The sequence below is a fragment of the Cygnus atratus genome, chromosome 1 (genome assembly GCF_013377495.2).
Source record: "Cygnus atratus isolate AKBS03 ecotype Queensland, Australia chromosome 1, CAtr_DNAZoo_HiC_assembly, whole genome shotgun sequence".
In the NCBI taxonomy this organism is placed as follows: domain Eukaryota; kingdom Metazoa; phylum Chordata; class Aves; order Anseriformes; family Anatidae; genus Cygnus; species Cygnus atratus.
The window spans coordinates 13231137-13245817 of record NC_066362.1 but is presented as its reverse complement, the minus strand read 5'-3'; the positions used below and the strand labels follow the sequence as shown (position 1 = coordinate 13245817).

The following is a 14681-nucleotide window of genomic DNA, read 5'->3' as shown; positions in this document are numbered from 1 at the left end:
AAATTTTGCGTTTTAGAAAGGAAAAAATGAAACTAAAATAGGGTAAAATACAGAGTACCTGTTATAGCTAAGCAGAAATGTAGAGTACTGAATTATAAGGACCAGAGCCTTATATGTCAGTAATGGAATATGTTTTGTTTTAGATGCATTTGTTCACAGCATTTGTATGTAGAACAGTGACTGCTACGTTTTGTTTGGTGCTGGTAAGATTCCATATGGGGTATGGAGCAGGGGATGAAAAATTAAGACAGTTTTATGAAGACACATTGGAGAGTCTTGCATTGTTTCAAAACATCTCAGTAGTATTGTTCTGTGAAGAAAAGATTTAAAAATAGCTTTTCCTAGGCCAGGGGGAAAAAAAAAAAAAAAAAAAAAAAAAAAACAAAAAACAAAGATTGAGGCAATGCTGCAAAAAGTTTTTATGTATTTTAAATGAAGAGGACAATGGTCACTTGAATTCTTATCCTTTCCTTTGGTAGTGGACAGAAACAACTTTATTAAAAAGATGATGTCTGAAAAACTTATTTTTAGGTTGAAGAACATGGAGAGGGACATCTAGGCATCTCCGTTGGTGAGGTTAAGAAAACACGCATTTAATATCAGATATATCTGGACCAGACTAATTTCTTCTTGTGTCAGAAGAAAAAGGTGAGATAAGAAAATTTGCAGTGTCTGACCTAGACTACTACTTCAAATACAGAAGCAGAAAAAAAAAACCCACCATCTTCAAAAAATGGTAAAACATTACGTAATTGTACCGTAATTTACATATTGCAAAATGAACAGGTTTTTTTGGACCAGTGGGAGGGAGAAAGGGAAGCTCACTCTAAATGCAGTGATTGTCAGAGTTCTGGAGTGGGAATCGTGACAACTTCCACTTCTGTTATTCCTGTTGAGTTAAAAACTACATATACACAAATTGTATGTGTGTATATGTGTGTGTGTGTGTATATATATATATATATAGCTTTACCTGTTTATTGATCTGGGCATATTTTTCTTGCAGTTCTATCTATTTGAAGACAGTTGTCTACTGAAAATAAAGTATCTACTGAATATACAGAGGAAAAAAAATATTAACAGCGGAGTGTATGTATTAACTTAAAAAGATGAAGCATCTGGTAATGATTTAGGTAACGCAGTTCTCTTAAAAGTTGTCCAGCCTATCCATCCGACACTATCTTCTCCGTGGTTTGGCATTCTGGAAGTTTCAGTAGCCTTGTTTTAATGTAAAGTGTTTACTACATGTTTTGTGTTCATCAGTGAAACTTCCTTCAGTTTTCTTTACGATGTTTAGATGTATTCCACTTCATTTTGAATTGATGCTGCAGAGGTGATTGAAAATGTGTGGTGGCTAACTCAACAGAAGCACCTATTCCAATGATGTTGATGAGAGGAGTAGAGCTCTCCAAGAGCTCCTCTCATTGAGTCTCTCCAAGCAGGCTTGAGGGCTTCCACAGAACAGGAAGCTTTTGTAAAAATGTGCGTGATACTTCTCTAATGAAGGTAGTAAAGCAGAGCTGCAGATAATCTTTGACTCATAATAAAGTATTCTGAAAAATATGTATGCTTTCCTTCAGAGTTATCACTTAAGGGAGATAAAAATCCTTATGATTTTGTTCAAGTATGGAAGCCTTCCATGTTGCCGTTAACTGCACTGCAGTTTAGCTAAATGGAATGGATATATTTTCATACTACATTTTCATATGCTTAGTATTCTCTGCAGTTAAGGTGGAAAAACAGCATTGAATAATTTTAATCTACAATTTTCATTTAAAATACTATTTCTGCAGGAAGTCAGCGGTAGTTTGGCACTGTTTAAGATTTTCTAAGATTTGCCTGTAGCTTTTTAATAGATGTCAGATTAATAAAATGTAAATGCCTGATCTCTAAGTCCTGAATCTTTAATGCATCATTCTATAGATACTCAACAGCTGTAAATACATAAGGCACAAACTCTGACATTGAGAATATTTAGATATTCTATATTTAAATATTTAGAATATTTAGACTTTATTCATCTTAAAATATTCACTGTATATATAAAAGCTTTCATGCTTTAAACTGTACCTCCCTCTGTTTACGTGTACCACCTGGATAGTGGTTTCTCAGAGCCAAAACTTACTGCTTTATCTCCTATGAGACATCTGTTATGCTCTCTCTATTAAATATATTGCAATCTCTTTTGTAACAACTGATTTGTGCCTAGTACTATTCAGTACTCTTTTATATCTAATCTTAAGATCAGATATTTTTGTCAGTCACTTTTAAAAATTACTATTGCGTTAATATTCTCACAACTTGCTCTTTCACTTCTGGATCAGGGTGATGCAATAAAGATGCCAGCTTCTGAGCAAATGGGGTAGAATCCCTGCAGAGTATAGAGAAAACTGAATCTTCACTGTATTGGTCCTGAATCATCGAGCCACCTTCATTGTTCACATTCTTTTTCAAGTTTGCTGCCAACACCAGGGCTCTAAGCAGAATATCTCTGTTTATACGGTTGTCAAAAAGTAACAGCAGTGATGGCACCTAGGATATTAAATAAAGAATCCATACTTAATCATCAGAAGATTTATTTAGAGCTACTTAATGTTAACTTTTAAAAAAAATTGGAAAAAAAATATCTTCACCCTCTAAAACAGCAGCTATGTAAACCAGAACTACATATGCTCCACGGCATGCATGTTTCCTCTTTAAAAAAGACTAGCTTGTGTGTGTGTATCACAGGCTAATCAATGCTTTGTACTTTCAGTCTCCAAAATACAGTGGTCTAGAAAATTCCTATCTGTGAGAGAGTCTGCTTTCATTATAAATAATGCTGGGTTTGCCCTCTGTGGTGATCTGAATGTTTGTATGTTAACATATCTGATAGAACAGAAAAAGATACACTTTTAGCAGAGAACTGAAGGTTTAGCTACCCTAATCTTGTGTTAGTCATGAAAATCTGGCAGTATCTAGACTAGCTCTGCTTTTGGCAGGTATGTCATAAAACAAAGTTTGATTTTTATATCAGCCATTGCATATTTTAAGGAACTTATTTTGGAGAGGAGGAGGAGGACGCAGAACCATTCCAGTCATAGATCTTTGTTTCCTTGTGAGGAAAGGATGTAACTGAAATAAACCTGTATGCCAAGTAGCAAGTATCAGATAAAGTTCTCCATGGAGACATAAGCAATGCACAAAGAGAGCTTATTTATAGTGCTTAGAGACAAAGATTTATGGATGCATTTGAGAAAGGAGGTGGGGATTTCAGTGGAATTTGATTTTATTTGGTACAGACCGTTAGCTATTGAAACAGCTGTTGAAAACAATGATCTACAGTAGTGGTTGTATTTGAACTTTGTACCCTATCTTCAATCTATATACTGACTACATGTCTGGAAAGGATATTTTGAGCTTGTTTTTTAAACTCATCAGGGTACTTTGTATATTACTTTAAAAAGTTCATGGTATTGGTACTACCTCTGTGGTGGAAAGTAAGAACAGTCTTCAAATTGTTACTAATTATTTGGCTATAAACTAAAAGAGGGTAGGTTTATGTTAAATATAAGGAAGAAATCCTTTACTCTGAGGGCAGTGAGGCACAGGCTGCCCAGAGAAGCTGTGGATGCCCCATCCCTGGAAGTGTTCAAGGCCAGGTTGGATGGGGCTTTGGGCAACCTGGTCTCGTGTCCCTGCCCATGGCAGGGAGTTGGAACTGGATGGTCTTTAAGGTCACTTCTAACCCAAACCATTCTGTGATTTGGAATGGTGCACAGGAAGTATGACCAAGTGCCTTCAAATGCATATGCTCGGTGACTCTCCATTTGCAAGTAATACAGTCTGCAATTAATATAATCTGTAATACACTACAATCTAGAAGGCTAACCTGTGAAAGAATGTATACATCTAGCTTTTAATTTTAACCATGTACTTGCTAAAATTTTACTCTGGAATTGCACATGTACTTGTAATATACTTAAATTCTTCTAATGCATTAACACATCTATACACATACACATATGTAATTGCTCAAAAAAAAAAAGGATAAAAATTAATGAAATAACAAGAACCTTACTTGAGCTCTGAGAAAATGTCTTGTCATGGCTGGATTTGCAGATAGGTTCAAAAGTACTTTCAAAACTTGGATCTGAAATGAGGAACATACAAGCTCATTGCAAGCTCTAAAACCAGAACGTGTGAGAGCAGAAATTAGTGCTTCCTTATCTTCTTTAGCACTTTTGTCTGCCCACAACTTGTCCCGCCCTGTTTTACTGTAGTCCGCTATCCTCTGATTTTTTCATAACAATTCCTTTCTTCTTAGAGTCTTTGAACACAAATTTTCAGTAAAGGAAGGAAAGATTCATGCAGTCAAGCTGCTGCTTTTAATATTGTCACCAGACTGCAATGACTCCAATATACTCTCTACTAGCTTACTTTTTTTTTTTTTAAGATGAAAAAGACTATAGAATCTGCCTTTTCTCAGGACTTCAGCTTTCACACAATTACATCAGCAAATTAAATGAATCAACTCGCTCTGTAATCCAGTTTTATGCAATTCTTAAATACAGGACTGATACTTTCTTAGTATTTTAAAAGCAGGATATGACAGTGAAAAAAGATGCCAATCTAAAGAATAAGCAGATAAAGAGCAGGATTCAGAGGAAAAAAAAAAGCAGGCTACTAAATTCTGATGCCCAGCAAATCCAGTTCATTTTTTCCATTATACTAAGAGGTGGGATTGTTCCTGATGAAATGTGTTTTCAACAAGCCAAAAGTACGTACTTACTCATTCACTTATGCATCTGTGTTTTTCACAAGATGGACTAACACACTGTTCCTAAAAATCATTACGCGTGACATCCTTGTCTCTAAACTGGAGAGACATGGCTTTGATGGACGGACTGCTCCGTGCATAAGGAGTTGGCTGGATGGCTGCACTCAAACAGTTGCAGTCAATGGCTCAATGTCCAGGTGGAGACCGGTGACAAAAGGAATTCCTCAGGGGTCAGTATCGGGACTGGTGCTGTTTGACATCTTTGTCAGCAACACGGACAGTGGGATCGAGTGCACCCTCACCAAGTCTGCTGATGACACCAAGCTGTGTGGTGTGGCCGACACGCAGGAGGGAAGGGATGGCATCCAGAGGGACCTGGACAGGCCTGAGAGGTGGGCCTGTGCGAGCCTCTTGAGGTTCGACAAGGCTAAGGGCAAGGTCCTGCAGCTGGGCTGGGGCAATCCCAAGCACAAACACAGGCTGGGTGGAGAATGGATTGAGAGCAGCCCTGAGGAGAAGGCCCTGGGGGAGCTGTTGATGAGAAACTCAACATTTGCAAGTCCCCATTTGAAGCTTTTCTCTTTCAATACTTCTGGCAATAATTCACAAATCAGCACAGAATCACAAAGAATTTCCCATTGCAGCCACACAGTTGCAAGAGATGTAACAACCGTAAGGAAAGGAAATGGAGATCTTAGGTTATCGCAGCTTGGCGTGCTTCCCCAGAGATTCGTGCATCAGTGAAGCCTTTCACATGCAGATAGATCCTCCTTGCTCTGTGATGCAATTGCAATGTTTAGGAAGTAGAAGAGAATTCTAGAGTTGCTGTAGCAAAGGCATGGAGCAACAGCAGCGCACACAGCACTGGTTTGCTACAGCTCTAGCCCGATGAATGCACTATCGAGATGCTCTTCCCTCTCCCCCTTATTCCTGAATCTACATAGAGAAAGTAATATCGATCCACATTTTACAGATTTTATGGACTGCTATCATCAAGGAATATTTGATTTTCTAAGCACAGTCTAAGCCACGTAACAAAAACAGTAGAAAGGAGGCTAGTAAAACAGCTTCATAACTGGTTTGTAAGAATACAGTACTCATTACCTGTGTCCTTTCAGATCCTTCCGAAAGCACACGAAGAAGGCATGGGATCTTGGTTATCATCTTATGGTGGTAGTCACTGGTAACAGACATATTCGTCAACAACCTGAGCCCAGCGAGCTGCAGATCAGAGTTCAGAGGGGCTGATTCAACATTCTTACAAACTTGCTCAATATATACCTAGGGAAAAAGGGAACGCTCCTTTTTATACAAACACATTTTCTATTCACAAATAGTATCAATGGTCTAGCAACAGTAGCCTAAATTGAACACTGTTTGTTGAATACATGATCTGATCAAGGTACTTGGAAACAAGTACTTTGTTTTGTTTTTAAAACACACAGATACTCTGTTGGCCTGATAGAAGCAGACAGTACAGACTCATGCTAAATAACTTCCCTGAAGCGTAAATTACTCTGAAAACCCAAATTGCTTTGACTCCATTCTAGAAGTGGCATATTTCATTTAAGTTGTTGTTTCAAAAATGACTTAAAGGCCTTCTTAAGTATTGAGATCAAGCTAATGATAAGTCTTGGAATGACATCCCTTCTTCCAACTGTGTGGCCCATTCACTGGCATACTCCTCAAGAACAATGATGACAACTGACACTTGCAACTATTATTTACCTAGATTTCTTCTGGATGACAGCACACAATGAATCTTGGAGCCCTAACTAAGAAAAAAAAAATACTTTGCATTTATCAAAGGAGTTATTTTCTACCTATATGCCTACATAAATGCTTTTCAATTGGCAAGCACCACTTCAAAAAAAAAGTTGCTCAGCACTAAAGATGCTGCAAATGATCACATACAGTCAAAATGTCTTTTTATCAAGCTAATGAAAAAATGACCAAAAGTCTTAAAACCTGCACATTAACTCACTGCTTGGACACTTCTTGATTAGATAATGTCAAAAATGGCTGCCTTTTTGATGGCTGGTCCTGTCTCATTCATACCATCTTTTGTATCTACCAGTCAGACTTGTTGCCATCATTACAGACTTATCTTTTAGGATTAAAATATCACAGTGAAAACTGCGTTGCAGACAAGCCCAAGGGATCAGTTACCATTTTATTCTCCAGTTCCTTTGCCTAGGTGTCACGCTAGGCTCAGCCTGCTACACATCTTATTAAACAACTGTTGCTGATGTTCTAGACGTATTTGGAAATCATGTTGTCTCACATAATTTCACTATAAATTAACAGCACAATCTCTATTCGGTGGCATTTGGTGAAAGCTAAACACAGGCTGTCTAGTTTCCTAAGTGTCTTTTTTTATAAAAGGAATTGCCAGTGTTACGATGCATTTTTAAGTCATCCATTTGGCCTTAGGATACACAGATCATCCAGATCTGATGTCTCATACATCTAACCTCAAAACATTTTAGCATCCTTCCCTGTATTTAATAAATATGTTGAAAGCCCTGTACTATTTTCTGTGACTCAATTACTCTTATTTTTTTCCCTGTATGAAACTTACCTGTATCTCTTCCTGATTTTTAATATTCATACTCAAATTATTAAGTGCATTTAGTGCTTTTTCTGTAACTTTGGGAACACAACCTGAGAGCATCCCTCCAATAACAGAAAGGCCATCCAAATTTCGAATTATATCCTGAAATATAAAATACACATAATAAGATTACTACAATTTTTAAATTAAGTGCTGAAGGCTTTACTCAAAGTTTCTGTTTTAATCCACATGGAATGTGTGAATGACTTCCACATGACAGACTACTTTGTTTAGAGAGTGTTAGCAGTTTGTTATTTCTTTATGTTATCATCCCATACAAAAATAAACTATGTATGGCATTTATTTTGAAACTATTACCAGCTTACAGTATCAAAAACATGTTGGAAAGTAATTTCATTTCACAGACATCAATACTATACATCCTTCTGAAGAGCTGCTCAGAAAATAATAGAACTTTGAAGAGCTTGCAAATTCAGACAGCTCCTAAAGCTGGTAGAAAAATATCCTTTATGCTTTGCTTGTGCTAAGTGGGAGAAGGATTTGATACAGCTTGTTAATTCTAAGATGTGCAATCACTAAGCTGCCCTTTGACTTTGAATATATTGCTTCCACTGAAATTACCAATAGTCCTGCTTAGGGTCAACGTATAATTTGATGTTATTTGGCAATGGCATAATGCCTTTACTTCTAAAACTTGGTGCAAAGAATGCTTAAAGCATCTCAGATTATGCAAAATCAAAGGTAATTATTGCATATCAAGTTTATAGAATAGTTGAGACAATGAACAGGTCACAGTACCTAATAGTCCTGTCCGATCAGAAGAGAGTTTCAAGATGCAGCTTTATATTATTACAAGTAGAAATTATAATACTTTGTCTTTCTTTTCCCTTACACTTAGTGAATTGGTCTTTTGGTGATTTAATGACTTCTAAATGAGAAAAAAGATAAAAATAAAAACTGTTTTCAAGAAAATGGAGATGGGTCTTGATTCAGTTACATTGTGTTCTGAGAGATTTCTATTAGGAAAAGAGTTTTAAGCAGCCAGAATAGACAGCTGTCATAAGTTCCATACAAAAAGAAAAAGAAAAAAAATGGAGTGTGTGTGGGGGCAACCCTGGAGGTTAAGCCTTTACAAATACATGAAAATGTGCATCCATCTCAAAGCTTTCCTGCATCATATTCCCAATTGAATTGAAGAGACTTAGTTGGGAAGCTACTAAGATGCAAATGGCATGCAACTTTATAAACACAGACACAGACACAGACACAGATTTCTAGGTTGGAAGAGACCTCAAGATCATCGAGTCCAACCTCCGAGTTGGACATAAAGAAACTACATTAGAACAAACATAAAGAACTACATTAAATTATCTCAGTAGATTTCAGATCAGATCCTGAAATTATTTAACTTGTCTCAAATTCAACCCTTTAATTAACATTACACAACTGTAAGCAACAAAAGATATAAAGATATTTACAGTACTTTGAAAACACAGAATGCTGTACAAAGTTGTATAAATGTAATTTGTACAAAGATTAAGCTTAGATAAAACTTCTAAGGCTGGTAAATTACATTCTTTGTACTAGCAGGAAATAAAGGCATAGACATAAAATGGATTTTGGAACACAAGATAACCTAGCTCTCAGTCTTGTGTCTCAGTCTTCAGCAAAACAGCACCTTTCATTTTCCATACCGACTGGTACTGAAACACCATTGTTTTCTACAAAACAATACTTACTTGATTTACAGAGAAGGCGGCACTGTTGCTGAGAGTGATTAAAGCTTGCTCTTGAATTAATGGATCATCTGTGGCCTGGAGCAAATGAATAAGTTTCTGTAGAGCATCCGCATCCATGGTATGGGGTGACTCTGGAGGACTTTTTTCTGTCACTGTTTAAAAATTAAATGAAATACTTAATAACATTTCACTTAGTTACCACTGAATGCTTTTTTACCAAGCTGAGCCCTAGCTCTTAGTTATAGTACATATTGTTCTGAGTTCGACTGTACCCAACCACCATATCATAGCAAAAAGATTCTGTTTTACCACAGCAGGACTCCCATCCTCTTTCCTGAATCCTGTGGCTACTTCTTTTCAAAGTAGGAAAAAAAAAAAAAAAGGAGTATTAAACAGAGCTTGGTGTACATTACTCTTTGGTTAACCAACAGCAAACCTCCCATTCAAAATTATAAGGAATATTCACCAAACATGCTAATTTTTTTCTAACATTCCCTGAAATGAAACGTGGAGATGTCTGAACACTGTGCGAAAAGAGAATAAAACTTCTGATTTGAGGACTACTATTTCCAGAAATTATGCTAATAACATTTTGCCAGTAAACTGAGGTTCTTTGACAAAGTAACAGCCAAAATATTAAGAATGCTGCTGTTCACAGAGTGCAGTCACTCGGCTAACTGAGGAAGGCCACTTCTCAGTCAGAATGATGCTATGGAGTACCTGGCTTTCAAAAAAGAGTGACACTAGTGACAACAAGGACCATTTTCAACCAGGTTGGAGGCAGAACTATTTAGGTAGCTGAACTGTCTGAAGGCCCAATCTGTGACTACTGGACTAGTCACAGATGGCTGGAAATGACTTTTGAAAGCCAAGAAATCCTTCACAGGTTCTCATATTTGCTGCCAGCACTTCCTCAGGCAAACACCATAGTATTCCTTGATTTAAAAAATAAATAAATAAATAAAATCAAAGTAAATTATGACAATCCGACAGCTAGCTTGGAAAACAAACTAAATTGGTTCTTATCTGCACTTTCACATTGCAAGTTCCTTCAGGCCCACTTTGCTTAGCTTTGAATTATGGGGGAACACAGCTTCAACACCAGAACAGCATATAAGCCTGTTAAGTTGATACATCGATTGTATATACATTTAGGGGAATTAAAAATGCGTATATTTGAGGGTGGTTGTTGTGTTTTTTTTAAATAACGCATCCTCTGCAGAGCCCTGTAGGGGCACCCCCTCACCCAGAGCCCACCCCATGCCACACACGGCGGCTTCTCCCCGCGCCTCGGGGCCTCTCCCAGCCGCTGTAGGCAACCGAGCCCCCGGCCCTGCCGCCAACCCCTCCCCGCCTCACCTGCGGGCGGCCCCCGCCGGCGCCCCCCGCCCGCCGCCCGCCGCCACAGGCAATAGCAGGCGGCGGCCCCGAGCACGAGCCCGGCCGCGGCCGCCCTCACAATCGCCCCCCGCCGCTCCCCCATCGCCCCGGCCGCGGAAGCAGCCGCCCCATCCGGCACCGCCCCGCCGCCGGGGGGGAGCCGAGGGGGCTGAGGGAGATGAAGAAACTGAGGGAGATGAAGGAGATGAAGGGACATGAAGGGCTGAAGGGCGCCGGGCATTGCCGTACCTCAGCGCGGCTTCAGCTTTCGCGGCGCACAGCAGCCGCGAAGAGCCTTTGTGAGACACTTGGGAGAAAAAGGAGAATGCACTTTTTTATTGCTATTATTTTTATTTTTAACTATGCGTCTGTTTACAGAGACCACTAAAAACAAACATAATAAAGTCTTAACAAAATACACCAACACATTAGAAATAAACGCGTTGAAAATATTCGCCCCTGGGGTGCTGCTGACCACTCCCTCGCCCTGCCTGCTGTCCTTTACTTCAGACACCGACGGGTGGTGCCCCGGCTGCCGCCCGCAGCCCCGCAGGGCCTGCCGCCATGGCGCCCCTCAGCACCTCCGGGCCTGCCTCTGCCGCCGCCACCGACGAGGTAATGGCGGCGGCCTCGCCTCAGCTCCGCGTCTGAGCCGGACACCTCGGGAAAGCGGGACCCTGAGCTTCCCCGTCAGCACGGAGGGAAGGGAGCACTGAGCTGCTTTGGCACCTTCCAAGATTTGATAAAGTTCTTTGGGTTTGGTTATGGAAATGCTTTTAGGTTTCAGGAGGAAACTGGAGTGTTCAGAGGCTGTGTACTTTCCTTCTTGCTGAGCACTGTGTGTAGTTTGCGTATTTTATGGCCTGTCAAAAATGGCAGTGGGCCACGTTTTGGGTATTGGTGGATTAGAGGCTTATTGACACAGGAGGAAATAAATTTCCATGAAACATTAGGGCGTAAAACCATGTCACAACATGAAGGACGGCAGAGCAAATAGTTTGTATTTCCAGCTTCAGCATTCTTCCCTATTCTCTATATTTCTTTGGTTTCTTCCCTTTTTACCTCTGTCAGTTTCACCTCTGTCTAGTTCAAAGTCTGCAGCAGCCCTTTTGCAGTTTCCTTGAATAATAACAATACAAAAAAGCAGTTTAAGAGTCATCCTGATACTTTTCAGATACCAAAAATAGACCCCACTTGCAAGCAGCTATTACAGCCAGGATTTCCATGGAAACAGTCATAAAAAATACAGAGCCAATTAGAATAATTATGGAGCAGCACGCCAAGCAGACTGAGTACCTCTCATGAGAATCCTTCTCTTGATCATTCTTTCTTTTTCTTTTTTTTTTTTTTTGTTTTAAGCTCAGAAAAACATAAGATAAAATGTATCTTATGCATACGGTGTATTTCTTGATTCGGCACTTCAAAAATAGCTGTAATTTACATTTCCAAGCAAAAGTTATAAATACCTTTATAGCAATAGTAGCATTAAGTTAATAAACTAAAAATGAAAGAACTCAGGTTCAGATTAAAGGGAGTTTCTTAAGGGAAAGAGCCAGTTATAAAATTAGTCTCTGTTAGATCTTTTAATCTTTTTTTTTTTTTTTCCCTTTTTTCTTAGATATTGATGCTCACTAATGCCCAGTCATATTTTTAAGTTATTATATTTTCATTTCTTTATGAGGTTACAGTATGCTTGGTACAATGATAAATTAAATGATACTGGTTCCTATATTAAGGAACGTCAAAGCTAAACTGAGATCTATGAACATTTATGTAAATATTCTCAAAATTAAGAAGGATATGGAGTTATAAAATGGACATTTGCTTAAGTCATTTTATGATTAGGTTGTGGTTTGAACATGGTCCAGACACAGTTGGAGTCCAAATAATTGTGTCCAAATAATTTGGGATTCCCTGCTGCGTCTGATTCTTTCATTCCTGTGTGATCTCTGTCTTTCAGATCCCATCCAGATTTACTTTTAAACTATAACCATAAAAAGTTAGGTAAACTATGTTGTGGTTTAGCCCGGCTGGCAGTCAAACACCACACAGCCGTTCGCTCACCCTCCCCCCTCCCTCTCTGGGATGGGGGAGAGAAATGGGAAAGTGAAGTCTGTGAGTTGAGATAAAGACAGTTTATTAAGACAGGGAAAATAATAACAATAACAATAACAATAATAATAATAACCTTGCCTCATTCTGTTTCACACACCTTCCTCTTTCCTTCTCTTCTGCTTTCAGGAATAGCAGCAGCAGCAGACCAGACCTGGGTCTCCAGAATAGATAAAGCTGACAACTGTTTTGTCACATTTTTGCATCAATTTTGTTATCAGTGGTAGTTATCAGTGGTAATCTGCTGTAGGCTGCTGCCCACCTTGCTGGAACTCATCCCAGGGATGCAAGCTTTTACTGTCTTTGCTAAAGTGCATCTGGTTTACAATGTATTCTCCTATTGCAGGTAGACATGAAGTAATTATAATCCTGCATTGACATTTAAGTAAGGTGTCATGGTAGATCTAAAATGTAAACAGTAGAGTAATTTGAATATGCGACGAGCAGCATGTCATCAGCACTGCAAGTGTGACGATGGGACCTAACACATTTGTACCAACAAAACAAAATAACAAAATTAATATATATATATTATTTATTTATTTTTACATTGAGCTCACATACTACTACTTGTAATAGTCAACATCATTGTAAGGCTTAGAAACCTTGGTAATGACTTGGGATATTATGTTGTGCTTGGTGCTGTACGTATATCAAAAGATGTTCTCTGCCCAAGTGCCTTCTAAGCAGTTGGTGAGTCAGCAAATGGATGTAAGAAACACAAATGGACATTAAAAACACACAGACACTGTAAGATCATTACTGGTGAGCTGGAGTTGCAGTAGTCACAACACATCAAAAGTAACAAAGGTCAAGGGCTTTTATCCAATCTTCACGCAAAAAAAAAAAAAAAAAGTTTGTTGTGGACCTTCATTAGTTAATTTTCCAAAATTTGACAGGATACAGCCTCTTCATTTTAATAAGTGTTTTTGGAAAAGCACTGCAGATTATGAAGGTTTGCAAGAAAGCAACAGGAGCTGTTAGCTAAACCACACTCAGTGGCATCTACTGATTCTGGATAGTTTATGGGATTTTGGAGAATCATAAAGATTAAAAATTGCCATATCTCTAATAAATTACTATGAAGAAGCTGTGTTGATTTGTCCTGGACTAGAAGTAAGAGAAAATAAAGAAAATATATGACTGTTAAGAATTGTTGGTAAAAGTGAATCTGTTGCATTTAGATTACCTGTTTTTTTGTTTGTTTGTTTTTTTAGGCATAGAACACAGATCTTGAAACTATGAAAAGTTCTTTTGCTTTGGAAAACATTATATACAAGAAATGGATGTTCCTTTGTCATCTTAGAGAGTGTTTTGGAAAACATTATATACAAGAAATGGATGTTCCTTTGTCATCTTAGAGAGTGTTTTCTAAGGCACAGCTGACAGTTATCACCCATGCCATCCTGTCACGTTATTTTTTGTGTTGAAAATAAATGGAAGTTACTGTTGCAATGTCTGTTAACAAAACTATTGTTCTGTGTACTGAGGTCATTTCAATGGCAAAAAAGTGTCACAGCTAAAGAGTTTGTAAAGCTTCTTGGATATCAGGTATTTTTGTTCAGCTGCTGATTCTTAATAGCTTTCTATTTCACACATGAATAAGAAGTAGGAATATATTTACATATGTAGGTATGAATGTATTTTTAACAGCTGCTAAAAGCATGCAGAAAAGGGGTTTAAAATGATTCTTCCATTACTAAGCTGTGTAGCATTAAATTGAATGCTAAACAATTTTTTTTCTTTGTGAACTTTTAAACAACAGATGACCTTTGTCAGATTGCTGAACAGAGGCACTTCATAGGAAGATTGACCTAAATAACTGATAAATGTACTTCAACAGTTTTCTTGATTTTTTAAAAAAGAATTCATAGAATCATAGAATATCCCGAGTTGGAAGGGACCCACAAGGACCATCAAGTCCAACTCCTGGCTCCACATGGAACCACCCAAAAATCAGACCGTGTGTCTGAGAGCACTGTCCAAACGCTTCTTGAACTCCCGCAGGCTCAGTGCTGTGCCCACTGCCCTGGGCAGCCTGTCTCCGTGCCCGACCACCCTCTGGGTGCAGAACCTTTCCCTAACACCCAGCCTGACCCTCCCCTGTCCCAGCTCC

The 14681-nt window shown here is 38.6% G+C and overlaps 1 protein-coding gene and 1 long non-coding RNA gene across 2 annotated transcripts; one reads left to right on the top strand and one right to left on the bottom strand.

The window, feature by feature from the left end:
• Nucleotides 1-1893: 1893 nt before the first annotated feature.
• Nucleotides 1894-10556, bottom strand: ARMC10 (armadillo repeat containing 10). The gene is made up of 6 exons (XM_035549310.2): nt 10433-10556; nt 9074-9225; nt 7341-7475; nt 5864-6040; nt 4061-4132; nt 1894-2532 (listed from the first exon to the last, which is right to left on the bottom strand). Exons 1-6 carry the CDS (start codon nt 10554-10556, stop codon nt 2278-2280), a joined length of 915 nt encoding a protein of 304 aa, XP_035405203.1. The 3' UTR covers nt 1894-2277.
• A 383-nt stretch (nt 10557-10939) lies between these two features.
• On the top strand, nt 10940-14020 carry LOC118249520 (uncharacterized). The gene is made up of 2 exons (XR_004779116.2): nt 10940-11068; nt 13783-14020. It is a non-coding gene; the product is annotated as an uncharacterized LOC118249520 (long non-coding RNA).
• Nucleotides 14021-14681: the final 661 nt, after the last annotated feature.